Raw genomic sequence first — 23,906 nt, 5'->3', positions numbered from 1 at the left:
TTTAGTCCTCTGTCCCCTTCTCTCTCGAGCTAAGACTAGGAGGCAATGAGACCCACCAGAGTACTGGCGGCTCTGTTTCTTGTGCTAGCTCTGTACTGTGGGCTAGACCCTTTTAAGCACAGTGCGATTGTGGACTTTCCGGACTTCGAAGCCTATGAAGTGGACATGCCCTCTTGGTCCTCGATTCCTACAGAGAGAGAACCCCGAGAACCTTCTGCAGAAATCGGAGATTAAGTTTCTGAACCAAGTGCAAGGCCCTGAGAGCGTCACCTTTGACCCACTTGGCCGTGGACCTTACGCGGGTGTTGCTGATGGCAGAGTCTTGTTCTGGAATGGCCGGTCTTGGACTGATTTTGCCTATACTTCACCTCATAGGTGAGTTTTCACAATGTTCTGCTCAGTTTTTCATTTTTGATGGTGGGTTTTACTCAGTTTTTTTGTTTTGATTGTGGGTTTTACTCATAAGGAAGAGCAAATTGCATAAAGAAAACTTGCATGATTCACTCTGTTCAATTTTTTGTTAGTTTAGTGTGAGCAAAATTCTGTTGATTGTTCTCATTTGGAAATTATGTTTCTCTGCTCTTCTGACTACCAATTTTTAAGCTTGGTTTCAATTGAAGCTTCAAAATATAGTTACTTTCATGGATGCCGTCTATTAAGTTTCTGACATTTATACTTCTTGGTGAATTCGTTTACATGAGAAATTCGTTATTGTAGCCAGACTGCTTATTGCAAGGTGCTTTTGTGAGGGGTAGGCAGATTTTGGATGCGGCCTTGATTGCCAACGAGGTGGTGGAGGAGAGTCGAAAACTAAACAAAAAAGGATTGGTGCTTAAAATCGACTTTGAGAAAGCATACGATCATGTGGAATGGAGATTTGTAGATGAGGTGATGACTAGGAAAGGATTTGGGGACAGGTGGAGAAGATGGATTCGAGGATGCCTTGAGTCGGCTAATTTTTCTGTGATGATTAATGGAAGACCGAGGGGTAAATTTTGGGCCTCAAGGGGTCTGAGACAGGGTGACCCGCTATCCCCATTCCTGTTCACTTTGGTAATAGACGTGTTAAGCAGAATATTGGAGAAAGCTCAAGCTGCTGATCAGTTTCATGGTCTTTTTCCGGGGCATGAAACGGTGGAGGTCTCCCATCTTCAGTTCGCCGACGATACCATACTTTTCATAGAGGATTATGAAGAGTACTGGAATAATCTACTTCAGATTCTGGATTTGTTTTGTTTCATGTCGGGTATGAAAATCAACAAATCGAAATGTTCTCTAGTTGGCATTAATCTTGACGACGGGTTGGTGAATGGGCTGGCAGAGGCCTGGGGATGCGAAGTGGGGACCTGGCCTATGTCGTATTTAGGCCTTCCCCTAGGTGGGAATCCCAGAGCAATCAGGTTCTGGGATCCCGTTGTGGAAAAGGTGGAGAATAGATTACAAAAATGGAAGAGAGCCTGCTTATCCAAAGGGGGAAGACTCACAATGATTCAAGCAGTGTTGAGTAGTATTCCGATTTACTACATGTCCCTTTTTAGGATTCCCATTGGAGTAGCCAATAGAATTGAGAAGCTTATGAGGGATTTCTTGTGGGAAGGTTTGGATGGGAAAAAAAACCACGTTGTGAGCTGGGAGGTTGTGAGTAAAGCAAAAGTCTTTGGAGGATTAGGGGTGGGTTCGTTGAAAGCTAGGGGAGAGGCTCTGCGGGCCAAATGGTTGTGGCGATTTCCTATCGAAACTCATGCTCTTTGGCATAAAGTAATCAGAAGTATTTATGGAATGGATTCAAATGGGTGGGATGCCAAACCTGCAACTCGAGGATCTAGTCGCAGCCCTTGGAGAGACATTTCTAGTGGATATGAGTTGTTCCTTCAAGGCTGCGTCTTTGTGGTAGGAGATGGAGTTAGAGTCAGATTTTGGGAAGATGATTGGAGCCGGGGGGGTGTTTTGAAAAACGTGTTTCCAAGACTTTTCAACCTGTCCAGGATGCAAAACCACAATATTTCCTCCTTTACAGACTCGATTGGATCCCCTCTCACTTGGGACTTTGGTTTTCGAAGGAATCTCAATGACTTAGAGATTGTGGAGGTGGCTAGATTGTTGGACTTATTAGAGGGAGTGAGATTGGCCACTTCCAGACTGGATAAGAGAAGATGGAAGCTAGATCCATCCGGTGTTTTCTCTTGTCATTCTCTCTGCACTCATATTCATAATAGGGGCGAAAGGGAGGTTTTCTCTCCGTACACTCAAATTTGGAAGGCCAAGACTCCTCCGAAAGTTAAGATCTTTGTTTGGCAAGCGGTGTTGGGAAAACTAAATACAGGTGATACACTACAGAGACACTGTCCCTATATGTGCCTTAGTCCGCATTGGTGTGTTTTATGTAATATGGCTGGGGAAAGTGTGGACCACATTCTCCTTCATTGCCCTTTCTCTCTAAAGTTGTGGGAGACGTTATTGAAGGAAGTTAACACAGTGTGGGTAATACCGAAAGGATGCTTTGATCTTTTTTCCATCAGATTTGATGCTTTGGGAAGGGGAAAGAAGGCTAAAATTCTCTGGGGCAGCTTGATGCAGGCAGTGGTCTGGAACCTTTGGTTGGAACGTAATAGGAGAATTTTCGAGGATTATAAGGGAGTGGAAGTTTTGGGCTGCTATCTGGGCATCAACTTCTCACGCTTTTAAGGATATATCATATCCTACAATTATGCGAAATCTTTTAGCGGTAGTATCTTAAGGAGTGTCTTATGTTTGGCTGGTGTGCTGTGTTGAGTGGTTTTGAGTCTGTTTTTCTGGCAAGTGTTTCTTTTTGGTCTGTGTCCTAAATGTCATCATTTTTTCCATTCAATTTTGAATAAAAAGTGTTTCTATTCAAAAAAAAAAAAAAAACAAGTTGTTTGATCATGGAAAAACTTATCAGTGTAGGGATGAGGAGTCATTTACTAATGTCCTCATTGGATTGTAGTTGCTTCTTTCATCTTCTATTTTAAGAAATAGTAACTAAATCTGATGCAGTTGTGTTTTGGTATTTGCTTTTCTAATATTACTGTTTCAAATGATATATTTCTTTGTTTATGTCTTGTTTCGGATACAGGTCAGATATATGTAGTCCAAAACCATCGCCTCTGAGTTACTTGAAGAATGTGCACATCTGTGGAAGACCTTTGGGGCTTCGCTTTGAGAAGAAAACTGGTGATTTTTGCATTGCAAATGCATATTTTGGGCTGTTGAAGGTGGGGCCAGAAGGTGGTTTGGCAACTCCACTAACAACTGAGGCAGAAGGGGTGCCATTAAGATTAAATAATGATCTAGACATTGATGAAGAAGGGAATGTTTATTTTACAGATAGTAGCACCACATACCAGAGGAGGTAGGTTATGCTTTTCTTGAAATTCTCTCTGCAATAGCATTTCTGCCAGTAGGTTGTGCCTTTTCCGTTTGAATGTTGAGAACATGTGGTTTGAGATTGGCATTCTTATTGATGTGAGTGGGCTGTAAACTGTTGTTCACCATTTCTGAAGATGTCTGCTTAATTTATTATTATAGTTCACTGACCAGTAGTAGCGGATTTTCCAGTTACTCTAGGGCATTGTAGAATTGTCGAAGTCCACCATAAATTTGTTGCATTGCAAAACCTGTTATGATGAAAGGCATTGCAATCCCATTTAAACTTTAAGCATAATGCCTAATGAAGTTCTCCCTTAGTTTGTTGCAACTTTTTACATTCATAGAATGTTGACTTGACATCAATGACCCATCACTGAAAATTAGATTGTTCAATTGTTTGTGTATATATTCTTACTAGTCCTGTTCCCATTTTGTATTTGTTGACATACCTGACTTGTTTGTTTTTTCTGTGCTTATGGACTTTGTATAAGTCATATATTTGGATCGAGTGGGAATCCCTTTGTTTTGAATTTCACACTAAACTCATGCAATTAATTTGATTGAGTGACTTTGACCATCTGCTTTCTATGTCAATCTGGTATTAGCAGCAGATGCTGCGGTGAGTTGTCAGTCAATGATATGCTTATGATCAAATAAATTATTGATAGTAAATAATACTGATATAGAGTAAAGAAATAAGAGAGAGATCAATGAGAGATTGAAAGCTTAGGCAAGGTCAAGTCTCTTTACAAAAAACGCCTATAGGTAGCTCGATAATGAAATCTTACTAGGGTAAGGAAATAAACATATTAGAGTAACAATAAATTCCCTAAAATGCTCATAACACAAACTAAACAGAATAAGTCTAATTTCCATCTGTGTGCCTCAGCCAAATTACTAAATTCATCCCTGGTTAGATACTTTTAGAAGATAGTAGTTGAAGAATTGTTGAATGTCCTAATTTATGAGTCTTAAGCTTCTTTAGGTGATGGAATACAAAATGAATGTTATATTTTTCCTTGTATCTTTCTCTCTCCCTTTCTCCCTCTCCATTTATATTATATTATAATATATTTCACACTAGAACTAACATCTGTGGAATAATGACATTGTGGATCAATTGAGAATCTATGAATATCATGACTACTGCACGAATTCTCAATATGTGCATTTCTTTTAAATCATTTCCCATCGTTTTTGAATTAATTGGTTGTTCCCTGTCAAGTCAATTTGTACAGCATCTTATCCAAACAACCTGAACCTCTATATGTTGTTACCATTGCCAATGCAATTTCTGAGGATTTCATGTTTCCTATTTAAGGTTTTTTCTTTTGAATTTACAAATCTCTTGATGAATCCTTCATCCATTGTTTTCTTATTGCTGAATCTTGTTTTCCAAAAGATTCCTTACATTTTTCGTATCATCAGTTTATTACTTTCAAACTCTGAGTAATGTACAATGCCAAAGAAGAATCAATTAAATGAGTCATTAGTGTAGACGAAATGTCATGCATAGGGCCCTTTTCGTTTGACCTGAAAAATCTTCAGTCCTGTTCTTTCCATATTGTGGGAGTCTATTTGTTTTTGTTTTTGTTTTTGTTTTTTTTGGGTTGCCACATTGCTCTTCCAATTTAACGTAAGAGAAGCACTTTGCTTGATTCTAACAGAGTGATTTCATTCAGGAACTTCATGCAGTTAATTTTCTCTGCGGAGGATACTCGGAGGGTCCTAAAATACAACCCAACCACAAAGGAGACCACTGTTCTTGAGAAGAATCTCCAATTCCCAAATGGTTTGTCTCTAAGCAAGGATGGTTCCTTCTTTGTTTTTGGCGAAGGAGCCATAGGCAGGTGAGTTTGTATCTTCATTTGAACACACTCAACTTACCATGTTATGATCACTGTGTGTCAATTCTACCATGCGTTTAGGTCTGGGCCATGCATGGGTAGGTAGGATATACATGATGAGTCATGGACCCTTGTTCTTCCCCATGATATGATGGATGTTGTCTTACACACACTGCAATATATTTGATTGTCAGGGAACCAAATTTGGGGATGAAAACTTTCTCCTGGATCCTATGAACCCGCTTTGCAGTTTTGTGTAATTTTGAGGCTAGGATACGATTGATCTCGAATTATTAAGCTGTTAAGAAATTGGCCCCAATAACGTATAAGTACAGTTTGACTGCACCTAACACTGTCATCATAATGTACGGCCACACCATACCTTAACTGGATTAGGCCTGAAATGAGTATAACAGAAATGATTGGAAATAGGCAAGTACAAAAGTTCAAACTCATGACTTTTAATACTATGTCAACTTACTCCTATTTGAGAGGTGCTCAGTAATTCATATCAAGCAGAACTCAATGTATTAATGATTACTTTCATGTAAAATCTCATATGCCATCTTCACGTAAGTGTCTCAGAAAGCCGGTAACTACTGGTTCCTGGAGAATCTATAAATTTCACTTCAAAAGCTGCAGGAGGGGTTTACAAGAAATTAAGTGCAAAGCACCGTACTTTACCCCACTTATTTTCCGTTTATGGAAGGGCAATAAGAATTAAGAACTGGGATTTCTTCTGGCTCAGAAAATTATGACGGAAGCTTTTTCTGTATGATTACAAAATGATCCAGAGTAAATTGGTCTGATATAATTAATTTTAGATAAGATGCCTCAGAATATTCTGTGTACTGTTTTGCAGCAATCTTAAGCTAAAAATATCTATGTCAATTGTTGTACTTAATGATAAAACCCACTTCATTGAGAACTTGTATTAGAACCATAGAGAACTTGTATCTGAGGCATTTTTCATCAGCATGTCGCGCCCTTCAATCAGACTAGCGCCCATAGCCACGAGGGTCGAGACCCAATAGCAGCATTCTGGATTGGGAGAGAAATGGTTGACATCAAATTGAGATAGCATTAAAAACAACAAATGTATTAACCACTTGAGTTGAGAGAGAGAGAGAGAGAGAGAGAGAGAGAGAGAGAGAGAGAGAGGGGAGGCTAATTAAATAGTGGCTAATTAAATAGTTAATAATATCTTTTTTTTATTGTTTATATTACTAAATATATTGTAGGTAAATACTTAAAATTATTAGGTTTTTTTTAATTGTATAATATATCATAAGTATTATTTACAACATGAATCTATAATTAGAAGCTTTTTTACAAGTAGCAGACATGGATTTAGTTAAGTTGGCTAGAGTGGATGTGCTCCCAGTTTTATGCCGAGTTCAAATCCCCCTCCCTCTAATTTAGGTTAAATAAAAATAAAATATCATTTGTATGAAAGAAAAAAAAATAATAAATAGAAGCCTTTTTGCTAGTAAATTGTATAAGAAGTATATATATATATTGTAAAAGGACATTTTAGTCAAAAGCAGGTGCCATTTTAGTAAAAAATAAAAAATATTTTAGTAATCAAAATAGTTTTCATTTCGATTTTTGACAATTTAGTAAATAGTTTAATGAAAATCAATTTTACTTTCATTCTGATTCCAAACAGTTAATAAACACTTCAATGGGAATGCTTTGCATTGACTCCAATTCATCTTCACTCCTATTCATGCTCATGCTCGCTTCCATTCATGTTTACTCTAATTATGAATTAATAAATCTACCATAAGTTCTTTCACCTTCACTAGTACATTTTAATATTTGCGCGACGAACAAAATTTAGTCACGCAAATTAAACTTTAGTCGCACAAACTTCAGCACGATGAAGTGTCGCGCAGACTCCGTCGCGCGAAGATCGTGAAAAAAGACTTTGTGCGACAAAAAATTTAAGTTCGTCGCACAAACATCCTTCGTCCCACAAAATCATTTAGGGACGAGAAAAACATTCGTCTCACAAAACTTTGCGCGACGAAGAAAACGTCGTCACACTTAAACAGCGCGACGGTGATTGTTCATCGCAAAGAGATGTAGCAACCAAAACATCATTGGTGCCACAACTATTTGCGCGACACCTTTGTCGCCTTTCACTTTGACAGAAAGACTTTTGTTGCGCAAAAAAAAAAAAAAAAATTTTTGGACTAAATTGTTTGACTGCAACGCTGAACTAGCTCTAGGTTCCCGCCGCCGGGCATTCCCCATCCCTCGACAATATGTCCCTGGCCTCCTCCCGAGAGTCTGATCCAAGGTTTGCATCAGGATCTGAAACCCCGCATCCTATGGAGGACCCACAGACTCGAGCGGAGTATCAGGAGGAAGTTGGGAGGTGGACTCTTGAAGAACCAACTGGCTCTTCTCCATCATCGTCGCATGTTTAACATAACATAAAATATTAATTAAAATATTCATATAATAACCATGAAAGTTGAATGCGTAAGATAATAATTAAAATTAAAGAATACTTACATGAAGGGACTCTGCCAACTCATTCCCATGTCGAGCATAAATGTCGCCAAAGACGTCGATCTCCGGGTATTTGGACCCCTCCTTAATTGAACAAGAGAAGAAAAATGTTAGTACGAAAAATACAAATTAATATAAATGACATATTAAACTTTTTTTTTTTTTTAAAAAAAACCACTTTATTATTACCCGCCGTCGCGCCTCCATCCTATATGAGAAGGGCCTGGAACCGAAATGTTGGAGAAGAGTCTTCTTGTTCCTATTACCCTTATTAGCTTTCTCCTTCTTCTGTTAAACCAAAAATAAACGTATTAGTTGAAATTAAAATTAAATAAAAAAAAGTGAAATAAACAATAGTAAGAAATGTGTAATAATTTTCAAGTTAATATAAAAAAATTACCACATAATCGGAGTCCTGAAAATGACCACAAAGCCACTCCCAACTATCCTCCTGCCCCTCAACCTCCTTCGGGCAACCCTCCTGAAGTGCGACCTGCGGAACATCATATGCCTGAAAATGGTGGTGCAGGTCGCTCTTCCACTGCTTGTACCTCTCAGTGAAGATCGTCGAGATTCTCTAAATTGTAGTTCGTCTGCAATAAATTCATTACATACATTAAGTATTAGAAATATATAAAATTTGAAGGGAACACAATTTAAAAGATAAGATACATACCGACAACTATCCGCGCACCTCCATCCGTATCTAGTCAGGCATGACCTTCCAAGACTTCCATTTCATCGGGCAATGGGTCCGAACGACGTGACCAATGTCGTGGGCCAATGAGCTATGTTGGTCCGCCTTTGGTGCAACCCGATGCCGTTCGTTGTATCCGATGTTGATACGATTGTTGGTCACCTGGGTGACCTTCACCGTCTTTAACTGCCGACAAGGTCCCCGGGTGTTCTTCTTGGCTACAAAGAAAAATAAATTTAACGTTAAATAATAAACCCTAATAGAATCTTGGTTTGAAAAAGCTAGAGTTCAATAAATCTTTACCTGGTTGTGATCCCGACGCACTAGCATCGGATGTCGAGGTTGTGTCGGTCGTGCTGTGGGGGCGGTGACGCCGTTTTGAGTTAACAAGTTGCGCCACCGATGACTCAGATGACACAGCAGCATGGGAGACCCCAGGACAAACCGGCATTTGGTCCATCTGTGCTGGAGCAGTGGCAGCTGACGGCATACTCGGGGGAGGCGAACTCATGGCAGTCGTCACAGCCCTACGACTTCTAATAAGGTTTGACATCTTGCAATAGGAACAAACATCCAAAGTCAAAAACATAATTACTCTAATATGTGGTCTTAAATCATTAAATCATTTATATATATATATTTTTTTTAAATGGGGCCAACGTCTAAGAAAAGAAAAAAAAATTCCAACAACTAATAAGAAAATATATAAAAATCTTCATTAATTAACAAACATAAAATTAATCCAATTTACCCAAGATATAATCTACGCATATACAATTTCATTAAGAATCTTAATATTAAGTAAATCATATATTCTCCTAGGGTTTGCGATTTCGGAGTATCCGGAACTCCGATCCACGATCTGTCGAATCCTATATAATCCTAGAAATACAAGGTACAACATATATGAGTTTGGGTTTGATCCAATAGTCCGAACAAATTAAACCCGGAAATCGCACAATAGGCGAAATCCGTTCGAGGCTCATACGATATCCAAATTGGAATTCGAACATACCTATGCGCTCATGACAACTACGGGATCGTATCAGGGCATAGTGTCTAAAGTGACGAACCGATTCGTCTCACAAGGATTTTTTTTTTTTTTTTTACAAGAATGATTATAAAAATTACTGATAAATCATATTAAAAAATCTGCAAGTATTCTCAAGTAACATAAATAATTGATGATGAAGAGGCAACAATTTAAAAAATGCACGAAGAGAAGTCATGGTTGAAGAGAAGCATCATCCTGCGAAGAAAAGTTGTGGTTGAAGACTTGAAATTCAAAAGATCTATGATGTATTTCAAAGCTCATTAAATTTTGAAGATGTTGGAGTGTCATGAGAAGACGCCATAGCTGAATTAATGTAAAAGCTTGATTGAGAGATGTGTTTCAAAATCAAAACATTGACTGAGTTTTATGGAAGCATGTTAGACGAAGTTGATAAAGTTTATATGTGTAGCGCTTTAATGATATAATAACGATATATGGATGTTGAATTTGAAGTGTAATGGACCTTTAGGAGTTAAAGATTTTTGAAGAGAGTACTTAACTACTAAAACACAAAGGCAGCCTTTTGCGCGACGAGAGAGTGCTGACGCGTTGCACAAGCTAACAACATTGCATGACGTAACATACCTTGTTTCGTCGCTCAAAGTAGTTACAAAAATAACGAAACCAAACACTTAGTTTTTTAAAATCTTTCCCTCAGATTGCGCAACGAAACGTACCTTGTTTCGTCGCTCAAAGTTGTTACAAAAATAACGAAACCAAACACTTAGTTTTTAAAAATCTTTCCCTCACATTGCGCGATGAAATGTACCTTGTTTCGTCGCCCAAAGTCGTTACAAAAATAACGAAGCCAAACACTTATTTTTTTAAAATCTTTCCCTCCCATTGAGCGACGAAACATACTGTGTTTCGTTGAGCAAAGTCTTTACAAAAAATAACGAAACCAAACAGTTATTTTTATAAAATCTTTCCCTCATATAGCACGACGAAAAGTCCTTTATTTCGTTGCACAAAGTCTTTATAAAAATTATCAAAACAAAAACTTATTTTTTAAAATCTTTACAAAAATAAATTAAAATAATAATTTTAAAAAAAAATCTTTGCATAACACGTTAGAAATTAAACGGTATATGTATATATATATATTAAGTAGCTTTAAATTTATTAATTTATTTCGGATCGGAGTTATGTTAGAAAAATAATTTTTTTGTACTTTGGATTGGGTTTTCAGTAGAAAATATCTATTTGAAATTGACGATCGAATTAGTTCATTGTATTCATAGAGGGTGAAGGAGTGTACTAACAAGACCCGACCCAAATTCCACTTTGGAATCCGAGTCGAACCCTGTGCGTGTCTAACACCTGGCAAGTGCCGGGCACAATTGACCTAATTGCCCTTCTAGTCAAACTTTACTTTAAACTGGGGTTTGACTTCTACCGAAAATTCAGCAGAGTCTCCCCTAAGATTAGACTAATCCCAGAATTACACCTGTCAAACATGCATACAAAAAAATATACACAAACTGCCAGTACACAACTAATTACATACCAACAGTTAGACAAGTGTTCAAGGCAATATCAGAGCAACTATACGGAATAAGTTACAATTAAAACACAACTAAACAAAACCCTACATTGGCAAAGGATGTGGCGGAAGGTGGCCTCGGCTTAGTGGTGGCGCACTGACGCACGACTACTGCTTGGGGGTGCAAAACATTAAAAAGGTGAGTGGACCAAAAACAAAGTTTAGAAAATAGCATATGAACATACTAACCCCTCTGTAAAAACAGTTAAGAAACTATAACATTTCTTTATTCATAATCGTACTGAAATCAATGTAATCATATATATATATATATATATATATCAAACATATACTTGATCAAACATTAAGTCTTTAAAAACATTGAAAACACTTTAAATCTACCACCTAGGTGTACCCATTTAGCAATCCGTCAATTCCTTATAATTCGTCAATTCCTTTAATTTCCGTCAATTCCTTTATAATCCGTCAATTCCTTTAATTTCCGTCAATTCCTTTATAATCCGTCAATTCCATTCTCGTGCCACCGGAATGACACGTCCTAGCAGACCTCAGGAAACACAAAGTCAACCCGAGTCGCAACCCTAGCAGAATTCAGGGGACACTTGGTCAGCCTGATCCGCATACCTCGCTCCCACGGTCCCTGGTACCTCTTAGGACTCGCAGAGCGTAAGTCAAGCATGCTGACATATCTGAAGGCAACTGGATGTACGTAGACATCATTATAACCGAAGGCAACTGGATGTCCGTAGACATCGTTATAACCGAAGGCAACCATTTAATCCGTAGACAACACATGTAAACCGAAGGCAACCTTTAAAATCCGAAGGCAACATATTTAATCTTGGGTACCTATGGTGGTTTCTGAAATATATGTATATATAAATAATTCTGAAAAAGATTAAAGTTTAGAAAACTATTTATAAAACTATTCCTTAAATCTTGCTGCCCTTTAATCTGATAATACCTCAATTCTGACTCTCCAAATCCCTTTTATCGTGTTCAACTAGGCAGCATATAAATAAACAGAAATGTTTAAATCTATCAAGTCATGCTAGAAAAACTGTATTCAATAAAACTTATTCGAGATCAAATAATGAAATAAATCATATAAATTCATTTATAAAAACAAATAGTCCACTCACAGACACTCTGAGCTAGCTGGACCCTTTGAAGGTCCCTCTTGCGGGTCACCTGATGCCCAGGTGCCTGTATAACCATCATAATATTTTATTAAAAACTCTGCTCAGTAATATAATATTAAATTGAAAACTCTGACCCCCGGCTCCTAAAAGTGCGTGCATCACTTTAAGGGGTCGTTTGGTACGGCGGACTGTTATAGACTGGACTAAATCCTGGACTGTCTTGGATTGGCTTGGCTTGGCCTAAGCTGGATTAAGTACTGGCCTACGTTTGGTGCTGCGTCGGACTAAGAAGCTGGATAACAAAAATAGTACTATCCTGTGTTTGGTTTATGCTCGGACTAGGACAAAAAAATTTAAAATTTTCTTTGAAGTGATAATATTTTAATTATCAACTATTTTTACTATAATTTCAAGACCAAAAATTGGTATTTAATTTTCCAAAACTTGCCTATATTTTAAGAACATTTCCAAAATGTGAAAGCTCAACTTCCCTAATGCAAATTCCCAAACCGTCACTAAGTAATTGCAAACACAACATGCAATTGCAATCACAGTTTGCAAAAACCAAATGTCTGTTTGCAAACACAACATCACAACATCACAACATGCAATTGCAATCACAATTTGCAAAAACCAAATGTCTGTTTGCAAACACAACATCACAACATGCAATTGCAATCACAATTTGCAAAAACCAAATGTCTGTTTGCAAACACAACATGCGATTAGCCACATGACCTCTACCCTTTTATTCTTCTTTTCTTCGTTCAAACATGGTGGTGAGACAAGCTCCAAACCATCTCAACATCATATAAATCAAAAGTCATATAATATTTATACATGCAAAAGTTAGATATTATATATATATATATATATATATATATATATATATATGCGTCATCCACATGGCTTGAAATTACAAATTCACTTTCACATATTACTTTCCACAAGCGCACAAACTAACAATAATAATAATCAACCAAAAACCCACTAAATAACATATATAAATAAACATCCACAATTCCAAACTGAGACTAATAAAGCAGCAAAAACAAAAGCTATAGCAGCTACTTGTGGTGTTTCTAAGGTGGGAGATGCACTTGTGGTGTTTCCAATTTATCAGATGTTGCCTCCTTCAAGCATTTTCGTCGAGCAATTGCTCAACAAAGGCTTTTTTGATATCAGCATCAAGTGACTTGAACAGAGATATTGTTTGTGGCTTATCCAAAATGACTTTTAATGCTTTAATTTGATCCATAGCAGAAAATCCCATTTCCTTGACTTCTTTGGCAATATCAGATCGATCTTCATTACCTTTTAAGAAAGCATCAGTCACCATTTGCATTCTTTTTCCAGATACTTCAAACAATTTTTCCAATGCAGTCACAATTCTATCTTCATCACTTGAGCCTCTTTTCCTCTTGTTTTGACTAGCCACAGATTGGCTGCCCTCCTTGTTTATTGACATGGGAGATGTATCATTGTCATCACTAGCATCAACTTCATTATTCCCTTGCTCTTCCATCATCGCACTGGGGACTTCAGCTCCTTTTCCATTAGCACGATCCTTTCCAAAAATATTAGCAAGTCTATCAAATAATGGGAATGATTTGTTTCTCCATTCAATTGCATTCTTGTGGTGCTACAATAAAATAAGATACCACTTAGTTTATGTTTAACTATGTAACAAAAAAAAATCTCTGTAATGAAATGTAGGCAAGTAGTACCTGCACATAAGTCTCCCAAGCTTCATTACTATCAACTTTAATGCATTTTTTCATATCATTCCATGCAAATCCACTTGTGTTTATGATGTCATAAATTATACTATATTGTTTTTTCCACCATTTTAACTTTGATTCAATGTGTGGACTTGCCTTTAGCTCAGCACCAGGACATAGATTATTCAAAACCTTCTCCATTTGGAGCAAAGTACCAGATTTAAAATTACCAGTCTCACATCGATGGCCTCCAGCCACAAAATCTTCAAGCACTGTCAGCAATTGCTCTTCCTCAAATTTAGACCATGACCGCCTAGTTTGTTTCCTCCCTTGCTCAAAGTCTTGATTGGTATCAACACTTTCCATTCCTATTATTACTCCACACATATAAAGCAACACTATATATCATCATTGAACTAAAGAAAAACAAACAACAAAAGAAATATGTAACATTGACAAACAATAGGTAACAACAGCAAGGTTGTCAAAATTATAACATAATTGGTCAAGTCAATATAACAATCATAATCATTATTCAAATTGCAAAGTGCTTAATCCTCAAGCAAATTAATACATGCTTAAGTTTGAATGGTGATGTCTCAAATACAAATTGAAACATAATTCACAAATTGGCTAGCTATTCATAAACCACAAATTGAAACAGAAACCACAAATTGCCTAGTTATTCCTAGTTGCCCCCCACTCATTATATAGTTGCAAGGCCAAGTCATCCCTCCATGCAGTCCATTGATTGGATGCTTCGACAGTGCCAATTGTATCACCTTCTACTGTATTTTCTGCCTCATTAATTTCATTCACTTCATGCTCCATTGGATCCATGGACATCTCCCTCCTAATGAGATTATGTAAAAGACAACAAGCTATAATTATCCGACATTGCGTCTTTATAGGGTAAAAAGACGGACTCCTTAGTATGCCCCACCTAGCTTTCAACAACCCAAAACATCGTTCTATTACATTTCTTGCTTTTGAATGCCTCATATTAAAATATTCTTGATGATTTGCAGCTGTATATCCATCTCTCCATTCGGATATATGATACCTTGTTCCTCTATATAGTGCAAGAAATCCCTCACCATTTGTGTAACCACCATCTACCAAGTAATAATAACCTAATAACCAAAAATTGACAATTCCTATTAGTGTTGGTATATAAATTTAATTCAAAATTGCACATAAAGTGAATACTTACTAATGGCCTTACCCGTGGGAACTTTTAACCCATTTGGCCTAGTTATGGCATCACGAAGGACTCGAGAGTCAGATGCAAATCCCTCCCAACCCGGCAATACAAATATAAACTGCATGTCGCGTGAGCAAACAGCCAACACATTTGTTGCAATTTCACCCTTCCTAGTTCGATATCTTGGTTTATCAGTTTCAGGCACACGAACTTTAATGTAAGTTCCATCTAGAGCTCCCAAGCAATTCTAGTAAAAGAAAGGTTACCTTTAATTAAGTTCTAAAAATTTCAAAAGAAGACAAAGCAACTTACTAGAATTTCTCCAAATTTCCAATACATAATAAACATACCTTAAAACATTTCCATCTATACTCTGTGCAACTCTCACCCACAGGTTCCGGCACTCTCAATAGGCTACCTTGCAATCTTAAAATTTCTTGCAACACAGAGTTGAAGTACCTACTAATGGTCTCACCCGATTGAAGAAATCTACTTCTAATAGTACGATTCTTAACATGATGTGCAAGTACATGTAAGAATATACACACTTGTTCCTCCAAAGTCACCAAACCATCATTTTTAACCCTTCCATTAGCGTGAAGCAACTCACATAATATACCAAACGTCCTTAAATCCATTCTTAATTCGCTCACACACACTACATCATTCTCCAATATACTATTTAGATAACGCAACCGTGTCTCACGTCTAACAAAGGAATGATTATTAAGGTCACATCTTTCTATAAGCCGTTGATTTCTCCTCATTTTGAACATCATAAGCACAAGAATTGTGCAACCACACATTGTCTCTAAATGCCACATCTCCATCAGTAATATCAACAAAAGCTTTCTTCGATCCATATCTAATAAATCATAGAAACCAACAAAAATTAAGCATGTATATTTTTACAAACCAACAAAACATATGTTTAGATAATATATATACAAACCAACAAAGTTTTTGCATTACTTATGGTCCCTGTTTCTTTTTTTTTTCTTTTTTTCACCGGAAACAATTACATATGTTTAGATAATATATCTAGTCATTCTTGCAAACGACAATGACTTTCATTAAATTTGTTCAAAGCTCCAATTCCACCCATCAATTTATTCATATCTTCCCATTCCAAACAAAAATCCCATAATCAAAACAATTCAAAACTGAAAACCCTAGAAAAATACCCAATTATAATCCATGAAACAGAAACCACAAATTGCCTAGAACATTTCCAAAATGTGAAAGCTCAACTTCCCTAATGCAAATTGCCAAACCGTCACTAAGTAATTGCAAACACAATATGCAATTGCAATCACAGTTTGCAAAAACCAAATGTCTGTTTGCAAACACAACATCACAACATGCAATTGCAATCACAATTTGCAAAAACCAAATGTTTGTTTGCAAACACAACGTGCAATTAGCCACATGACCTCTACCCTTTTATTCTTCTCATTCCAAATAAAAACCCCATAAACAAAACAATTCAAAATTGAAAACCCTAGAAAAATACCCAGTTATAATCCAATGAAAATTAACCAATACAAATGTTAACTCTCATCAAATTAAGCTAACTACAAACAACCACATAATCAAAACTTTAAAATCAAACTAAGAAATAGCAAACTAAACCCATCAAATATCACCAAGAAGAGAGACAAACAGAGAAGAAGAGTAGAAAGAGAAGAAGAGAGTTGAACAACTAACCTTGAGTGAGAGTAGAGCAGAACAGAAGATGAAAACAAAGCAACGTGGAAGAGGAGAGCCAGAGCACGTCGAAGAGAAGAGCATAGCAAAGCAACGTTGGACAATGGCAGACTCAATAGCGACTTCGTTATTTAGCGGCACCTCTTCAGAGTTCTCTATTTAGTGCCAACGAGTGAAGTGTTTTTTGTGGGCCCGGATTATATAGTCTCATTTAACTTAAAGATGGGCTGCACCAAACATGGGCTTGGGGTGTTATTTAAGCTAATCCTATCCAAGCCAATCGAAGGAGGTGTACCAAACAGCCCCTAAAGGTCATTCCTATGCCCACATTAGCTTTTCTCTCAATAGGCATGATTTAAAAGTACCTAGGGACTCAAAAGCGATAAAGTCCCAAAAAGTCAACTCAGGACCCCATGGGGTCCACGACCTCAGAATTCCGATCAGATTGTTCCTAGAGGTTCCAATAAGCCTAGGACACATGTCCTGAAAGTTTGGTCTCGATCAGACGGTCGGATTGCTCACAATCGCACGATCAGACTAACGAACGATTTTCCGTAAACCTAGCCCTAGGGTTGGCTTTTTCGGAGCATCCGGGACTCCGATTTATGATCCGTCAAATCCTACACGATCCTTAAATTACCTAGATCAACATACTCTAGTTTGGCTATGATCCAACGGTCCGAACTTATTGAATTCGGGAATCGCACACTATTCGAGATCCATTCGGGGTTCAAACGTTATTCGAATTGAGATCCGCAAAATCCTACGCGCTCGGGAGGACACGAGGATTATTCTAGGAACAAGAGTGACCCTTGTTATCTAGCCACGCGCCGGCAATGCGTGAGTGTGCCTAACAATTTCTTGTGACCGGATTCTCTCCACAACGTCGGCCCGAACTCCTATCCTAGGTAATATACCCTATTTGGAAACCACTTTTGTTCTTGGACTATGGCCAAAAAGTGGCTGGAAGTGGCTGAAATCGAGCTCTCAAAACCGGCAGAACTTTAACTCGAACATCCACCTATCAAACCTTGAAATCTCTCGAAACCTACCCATCCATAAGCTAGAACGTGAAAATCAGTCGAAAAATCATACCTAATTCGTTCGATTTGGTGGCCGGAGGAGGGAGAACGAAGGCTTGCAAAATCTGTCAAAACCGACGTGAATTTTCTGCAGCTGGTTCCGACCGAATCTGGCCTTTCCTGTGGCGGCTGGTGTCGGGTTGGGTCGCTGGGGTGGCGACGAGGGCTTGGCCGGTCAGGTTGGCCGGAGGTGGTGCGTGGCTGGGTGGTTATGGAGGTGAAAAGGTGGCTGGAAAGAAGAAAAAGATCAGGGGAGGGGCTGGTCTGTCGAATGGAGAGAGAGAAACAGATTTTTATAAAAAATCTGATTTTTGAAAATTACCTTTTTGCCTTTTTTCGTAATTTGCTCGTATTTTCTTCAATACGACTCGAAATTGAGCCCACAACATGTCTACGGACTCGTTTCGTCGCGCTCTACACAACGGTACAAGCGGATTTTCCAAATTTTTTCCAGGTAAAAAAAATCAACTTAAAACCTAATAAATTATTCCGATGGTAGTTTAGTCTTTTCCTCTACTAAATTAATAATTAAATATTAATTAAGGTTTGGGTTGTTACATGTACACTAACATAATGAAATTACAATAAATTTTCATTTACTATGTTGTACATGACAAGTTGAAAATAAATTACATTATTCATCATCTGAACTATAATAACCTTCGTTATCGTCGCTTTCATCACTTTCGGACTCCCAATCCTCCTCGTCCTCCTCTATAACTACATCATCGTTGTTGTTAGGGCCCACTGCAATATCGTACAGCGGAAGATCACCGAGGTCAATTGTAATTGACTAAATTGGTATTTCGATTGAGGACACTCCTTGTATCTGAAAAGGTTCTTCTATAACATTTGTATCTCGAAGTGTTTCGGCATCATTTTCCATTGAAGAATCTAAACGTTGGTCAACGACGTTGTCCACGCCATTGTCAATTGGGTTTAGTTCAGGTATAGCATACACGTTCCTCTGTTCCATCATTTGAACAACTTTTCAACCGTTCCCGGCTTTTGGGTCATCTAGATACACAATCTGTGTTGCCATATTTGCCAAAATGTAAGGGTTATCATCATACCAAGTTCTGTTAATGTTCACAGATAGTAAGCCATGGTCGATTTTAACACTTCCCTGCCTGTTGGGTGTGTATCAAACCACCGACACTTAAACATGATCACTTGGTATCGGTCTTTGTAAAGCAATTGCACGACACTTGTGAGTTTGCCATAGAAATCAATGTCCGTACTTTTGCCCCCACCTGGGACATGGACACCGCTGTTTTGAGTACATAACTTGTTATCTCGTGCAGTCGCTAAATTGGGCCGAATGCCAAGTTATATAACTCTTCACTATAAGTGGGGGAATTTGATGATTTCAACTTATTCACATAATATGATCAAAAAACATTCACATGTTAGTTTGAGAATATTAAATACTACAATATATATGTGAAATAAAAAACACTTATAACTTACTAAAGCATACACATCGGGAAACTTTACAGAAGATACAAACTTTAGAAACTCTTTTCTGTCATTCGGTTTCATGGAAAAAAATGCAAGATCCCTTCTAGCTTTATCACCGTCCTTATTCATTCACAAACCACTTCGTATGCCCATTCTTTCCAAATCAAGACGAGCTTTGATCGTGTCCTTTGTCTTGCCCTCGATATCTAGAATCGTGCCCATCAATGTGTCAAAGACATTTTTCTCAACATGCATAACATCGACATTATGCCTCAACTTTAGTTTCGACCAATATGGGAGCTCAAAAAACATAGGCTTGTGCGTCCAGTTTATATGTGTAGAAGGTCTGGTCCAACTAACTGTTTTCCTGAACGGAACAAATTCCAAACGGTTAAGCTGTTCTAAGATCTCATCACCAGACCATTCTCTAGGTCTGAGGCGATGCTCTTTGTTCCCGTCGAACTCTTTATCATTTTCTCGCCACTCGTGATCCCATGACAACCATCTCCGATGACCAAGGTAACAAACTTTTTCGGCGTGCCAACCAGAAGTTACATCTTCCCTGCATACAGGGCATGCCATATAACCATTTGTGCTCCACCCAGAAACCATTGCATATGAGGAAAAATCATTCATAGTCCACATAACTGCTGCCTACAAAGTGAACATCTTCCCTGTGGATTTATCGTACGTGGGCACACCGTTTGTCCATAAATCCTTGAGCTCATCAACCAACAGCCATAAGTAAACATCGATTGACCTGCCGGGATCCTCAGTTATCAAAATAGTCATCATCATGTATTCTTTTTTCATGCATTTCCAAGACGGCAAATTATATGGGAATACAAAAATCGGCCAAGTGTTGTGGTGTTGGTTTAGAACCCCATACGGATTGAATCCATCAGTGGCAAGTCCCAATCTAACATTTTAGGGATCAACAACAAACTCGGGGAAGGTTTGATCAAACTCTTTCCATGCCTCCCCATCTGTAGGATGACGCATCACATCGTCGTCTACTCATTTTTCTTTATGCCATCTCATATCTGTGGCAGTATGCGTCGACATATACAATCGCTGCAACCTAGGTTTCAGGGGCAGATAACGCATGACTTTTTGTGGGATCTTAGTCATTCTATTTTGAGATGCCATTTTGAACCTCGACTCATTGCATATAGGGCATGTATCCAATGTTTCATACTCTTTGTAGAACAACATGCAATTATTTTTGCAAGCATGAATTTTTTCATAACCCAATCCAAGACCATTCAACACCTTCTGCGCCTGTCTTTGGTCTTTCGGCAAACAATTGTCTGTCGGAAGCATTCTCTTGAAAACCCCCAAAAAATAATAAAAACACTAGTTCGACATACGATACTTTATTTTTCCGTGCATTAGCTCCACAATGGCCGTGAGAACGGAAAATCTCTCGCACCCCGGGTATAACTCTTGGTTTGCATTTTTTAACAGTTTTTCATACTGTTCGAACTCTGCACTATCTATTGGTGTAGGCACGTCATCATCCCCTTCTTGATTGATGTTGGTCGATGCAAATGGAAAAGCATCATTTAGAATATCCATGACTTGTTTATTAGGATCCACAATAGGTTCAACACTGTCCACTCTTGTGGCCCTTGAAGACGAAGCATAGTCTAAATGATCCCCGTGATGGTTCCAAGTGTTGTATGTCTCAATCATTCTATTCCTTACTAAATGAAATCGAACATTTTCAATTGTCTCCCACAATGTGTTGTTACACCTCCTACAAGGACACCGGATTCTAGTTGCACCTGGGTTGTGTGACCGTGCAATGTCAATAAATTCCTCGATTCCATCCAAGTATTCGTCTGCGCACCTATTCGGGTTCTGTATCCACCTCCTGCTCATAATTCCTGGAACCACAATCACAATACAACAATCATGTTGTATTCATACAAAATCATAATGTCACCTTATGCCTCCGGTAAGGGCCCTATCCCATTCGAAAATGCATAGTCCTGTCACGTAATTTACGGCTACATGATATTAGATTTCGACGTTGATGAATTTCGGTAGCATCTCGGTACAGTTCTTGAGGTCTACCGTAAGTATAAAATACCTGTTCGCACCACTTTGCAAAACCCAAGGGAGGTGTCGTATAGTAGTGTAGCTCGGAAGTCCGAGTGTCGTATCCACAGAGAGCAGTGTAAAGAAAATAACAGAGATGAAAAAGAACAAGTGTGATTGAGAGGTTGATTTATGCAAGATTTGATTTAAAGAAAATTTAATTGATTAAAACACTAAGGCATTGGGTTTCCACTTTTAACATAAGCATGCAACTCTTAATAATTTGATCCACAAAATATTTTCCTTTGTAGTTGTTCAAAATAATTAAAGCTCTTTTTAATTTCCTGAAAAATTGGGCAGTTTTTAACAGTATGACCAATCTCATAACAAGAATCACATACTTGATTAACATCAGCTTGAAAAACAGGTTGAGGCAAATTTGATTTTTCCGTTTTCAAAGCAGCTATCTCTTTAGTCAAAACCTCAAATTTTAATTTCCAATCATCTTCTTCTTTTAATTGGTAAATTCCTTTATTAGTAGAAGATGTGACAATTCTTGAACGATCAGTGGTTTCAACTAGACTGGGGACAGTCCATTGATGAGCTTTTTCAGCAATTTCATCCAAAAATTCTAGGGCATCATCAGGGTCTTTTTGCATAAAATTTCCATTACACATAGACTCAACAAATTGGCGATCACGAGGGAGAAGTCCCTCATAGATATAACTAGCAAGACGCCAGTTTTCAAAGCCATGGTGTGGACACAAATTCAAAAGCTCTTTAAATTTTTCCCAAGTTTGGTACAAAGTTTCATTTTCTTTTTGAGAAAAATTTGAGATTCTTTTCTTAAGAGCAATTGTCTTGTGATTTGGAAAATATTTGTTAAAAAATGCTTGAGTCATTTCCCCCCAAGAACCTATGGATCTAGCCCTTAATGAATACAACCAACTTTTAGCCTTTTCTTTTAAGGAAAAAGGAAAAAATTTCAACCTTATGAAATTAATCCTATCAAGTTGAACATTGTAAAAAGTGCCAATAGCCTCTTCAAATTCCCTAGCATGCACATAAGGATTTTCACTTTCCATGCCATGAAAAATGGGAAGCAGTTGAATCATTCCAGGTTTGAAATCATAATTTGGCATGTTAGGTGGAAACATGATGCATGAAGGATTTGGTGCACGAATAGGATGCAAAAATGTCTCTAAAGTTCTAGGTGCAACTACTTCTCTTATTTCATCATTCACAATCTGAGCATTAACCATTTGTTCATTATTCGCAATTTCTTGTTCATTATTCACAATTTCTTGTTCATCATTCACAATTGCTGCCATGCTTTCAGATTTGTTGGATATTTCAGTTGAAGAAGTTGAAGCAGAATGTTCTAAATTAACAGTTTCAGACTTTTTGACAAACCTTCCTAGATGATCTCTAGGTCGCATAAAGTAAATAAATAAATATAAAAAAAACAAAAACAAAAATAAAATAAAACAAAAAATTAAAAATTAAAAAAAAATTATTAACAATAAGATGAAAGTTGGAAAGAGTGTACCATATGTGAAGAATTTCACATAACCAGCAAACCTCTGACCAAGGGGATCTCTGTACTCTTTGACCAGCCGCTCCCCGGCAACGGCGCCAATTGTTCGCACCACTTTGCAAAACCCAAGGGAGGTGTCGTATAGTAGTGTAGCTCGGAAGTCCGAGTGTCGTATCCACAGAGAGCAGTGTAAAGAAAATAACAGAGATGAAAAAGAACAAGTGTGATTGAGAGGTTGATTTATGCAAGATTTGATTTAAAGAAAATTTAATTGATTAAAACACTAAGGCATTGGGTTTCCACTTTTAACATAAGCATGCAACTCTTAATAATTTGATCCACAAAATATTTTCCTTTGTAGTTGTTCAAAATAATTAAAGCTCTTTTTAATTTCCTTTAGAAGTATTCTAAGCATAACTTGTACCATTGGCAACAAACTATCAAAAAAATAAACTTCATCGAAATTCTATTAATCTTTAGTAATTCTCTTCTCTTTTAAAAGCATGAAAGTTTTTACTACACAATGGGAAAAACATGATTGAACCCATGAAATAGATTATCAAACATTCATCAATTAATTAAAAAGAAAACTACAAATTCCATTTGAACAAAAACTACAAATTCACATTAAAGCTTAAGTTTGGATCAAACTAATAACAATTACACACTCATATTAAAAGCTTTCCCCCTAGCCTTAGCTAGGGAGTTAGTTCCCCATAAAATAAAACTAAAAACAAAAATTAAAACTTAGAAAGATGGAGGGAAGAGAGAAAGCTCAAGAGTTGTGGAGCTTGGTGTGATTTTACAATGCCATAGCTCCTCCTATTTATAGGAAAATGGGAGCAATTCTAAATTCATTAAATCCCTCCATTCATGAATTCAATATGTATTCCACTTGCATCAAACCAATTGCCAATTTGCTTCCATTACTTATTCCATAGTGTTGATGACTCCATTCTCCAAATTCTTCATCTTTCAATGCACAACCGTAACCCATCTC

At 37.5% G+C, this 23,906-nt stretch overlaps 1 protein-coding gene, 1 non-coding gene and 2 pseudogenes across 3 annotated transcripts; 2 read left to right on the top strand and 2 right to left on the bottom strand.

Annotated features, from left to right (window-relative positions):
- Positions 1-38: 38 nt before the first annotated feature.
- Positions 39-6,657, top strand: LOC110751185 (protein STRICTOSIDINE SYNTHASE-LIKE 3-like; annotated as a pseudogene). The gene is made up of 4 exons (XR_015835100.1): positions 39-375; positions 3,095-3,370; positions 5,070-5,237; positions 5,429-6,657. The product of XR_015835100.1 is annotated as a protein STRICTOSIDINE SYNTHASE-LIKE 3-like (transcript).
- LOC148294802 (uncharacterized) lies at positions 5,503-9,004 on the bottom strand (annotated as a pseudogene).
- Positions 9,005-13,237: 4,233 nt separating this feature from the next.
- Positions 13,238-14,238, bottom strand: LOC148294801 (uncharacterized). Its single transcript, XM_088252389.1, has 2 exons — positions 13,879-14,238; positions 13,238-13,793 (listed from the first exon to the last, which is right to left on the bottom strand). Exons 1-2 carry the CDS (start codon positions 14,236-14,238, stop codon positions 13,287-13,289), a joined length of 867 nt encoding a protein of 288 aa, XP_088108515.1. The 3' UTR covers positions 13,238-13,286.
- A 7,878-nt stretch (positions 14,239-22,116) lies between these two features.
- Positions 22,117-22,223, top strand: LOC148294800 (small nucleolar RNA R71). The gene has a single exon (XR_015835574.1). It is a non-coding gene; the product is annotated as a small nucleolar RNA R71 (small nucleolar RNA).
- The last annotated feature ends 1,683 nt before the right edge of the window (positions 22,224-23,906 follow it).

Source organism: Prunus avium, chromosome 4 (assembly GCF_965620075.1).
Source record: "Prunus avium chromosome 4, drPruAviu1.hap1.1, whole genome shotgun sequence".
NCBI lineage: Eukaryota > Viridiplantae > Streptophyta > Magnoliopsida > Rosales > Rosaceae > Prunus > Prunus avium.
The sequence above is the reverse complement of the archived record's forward strand: the minus strand, read 5'-3'. Positions and strand labels throughout refer to the sequence as shown.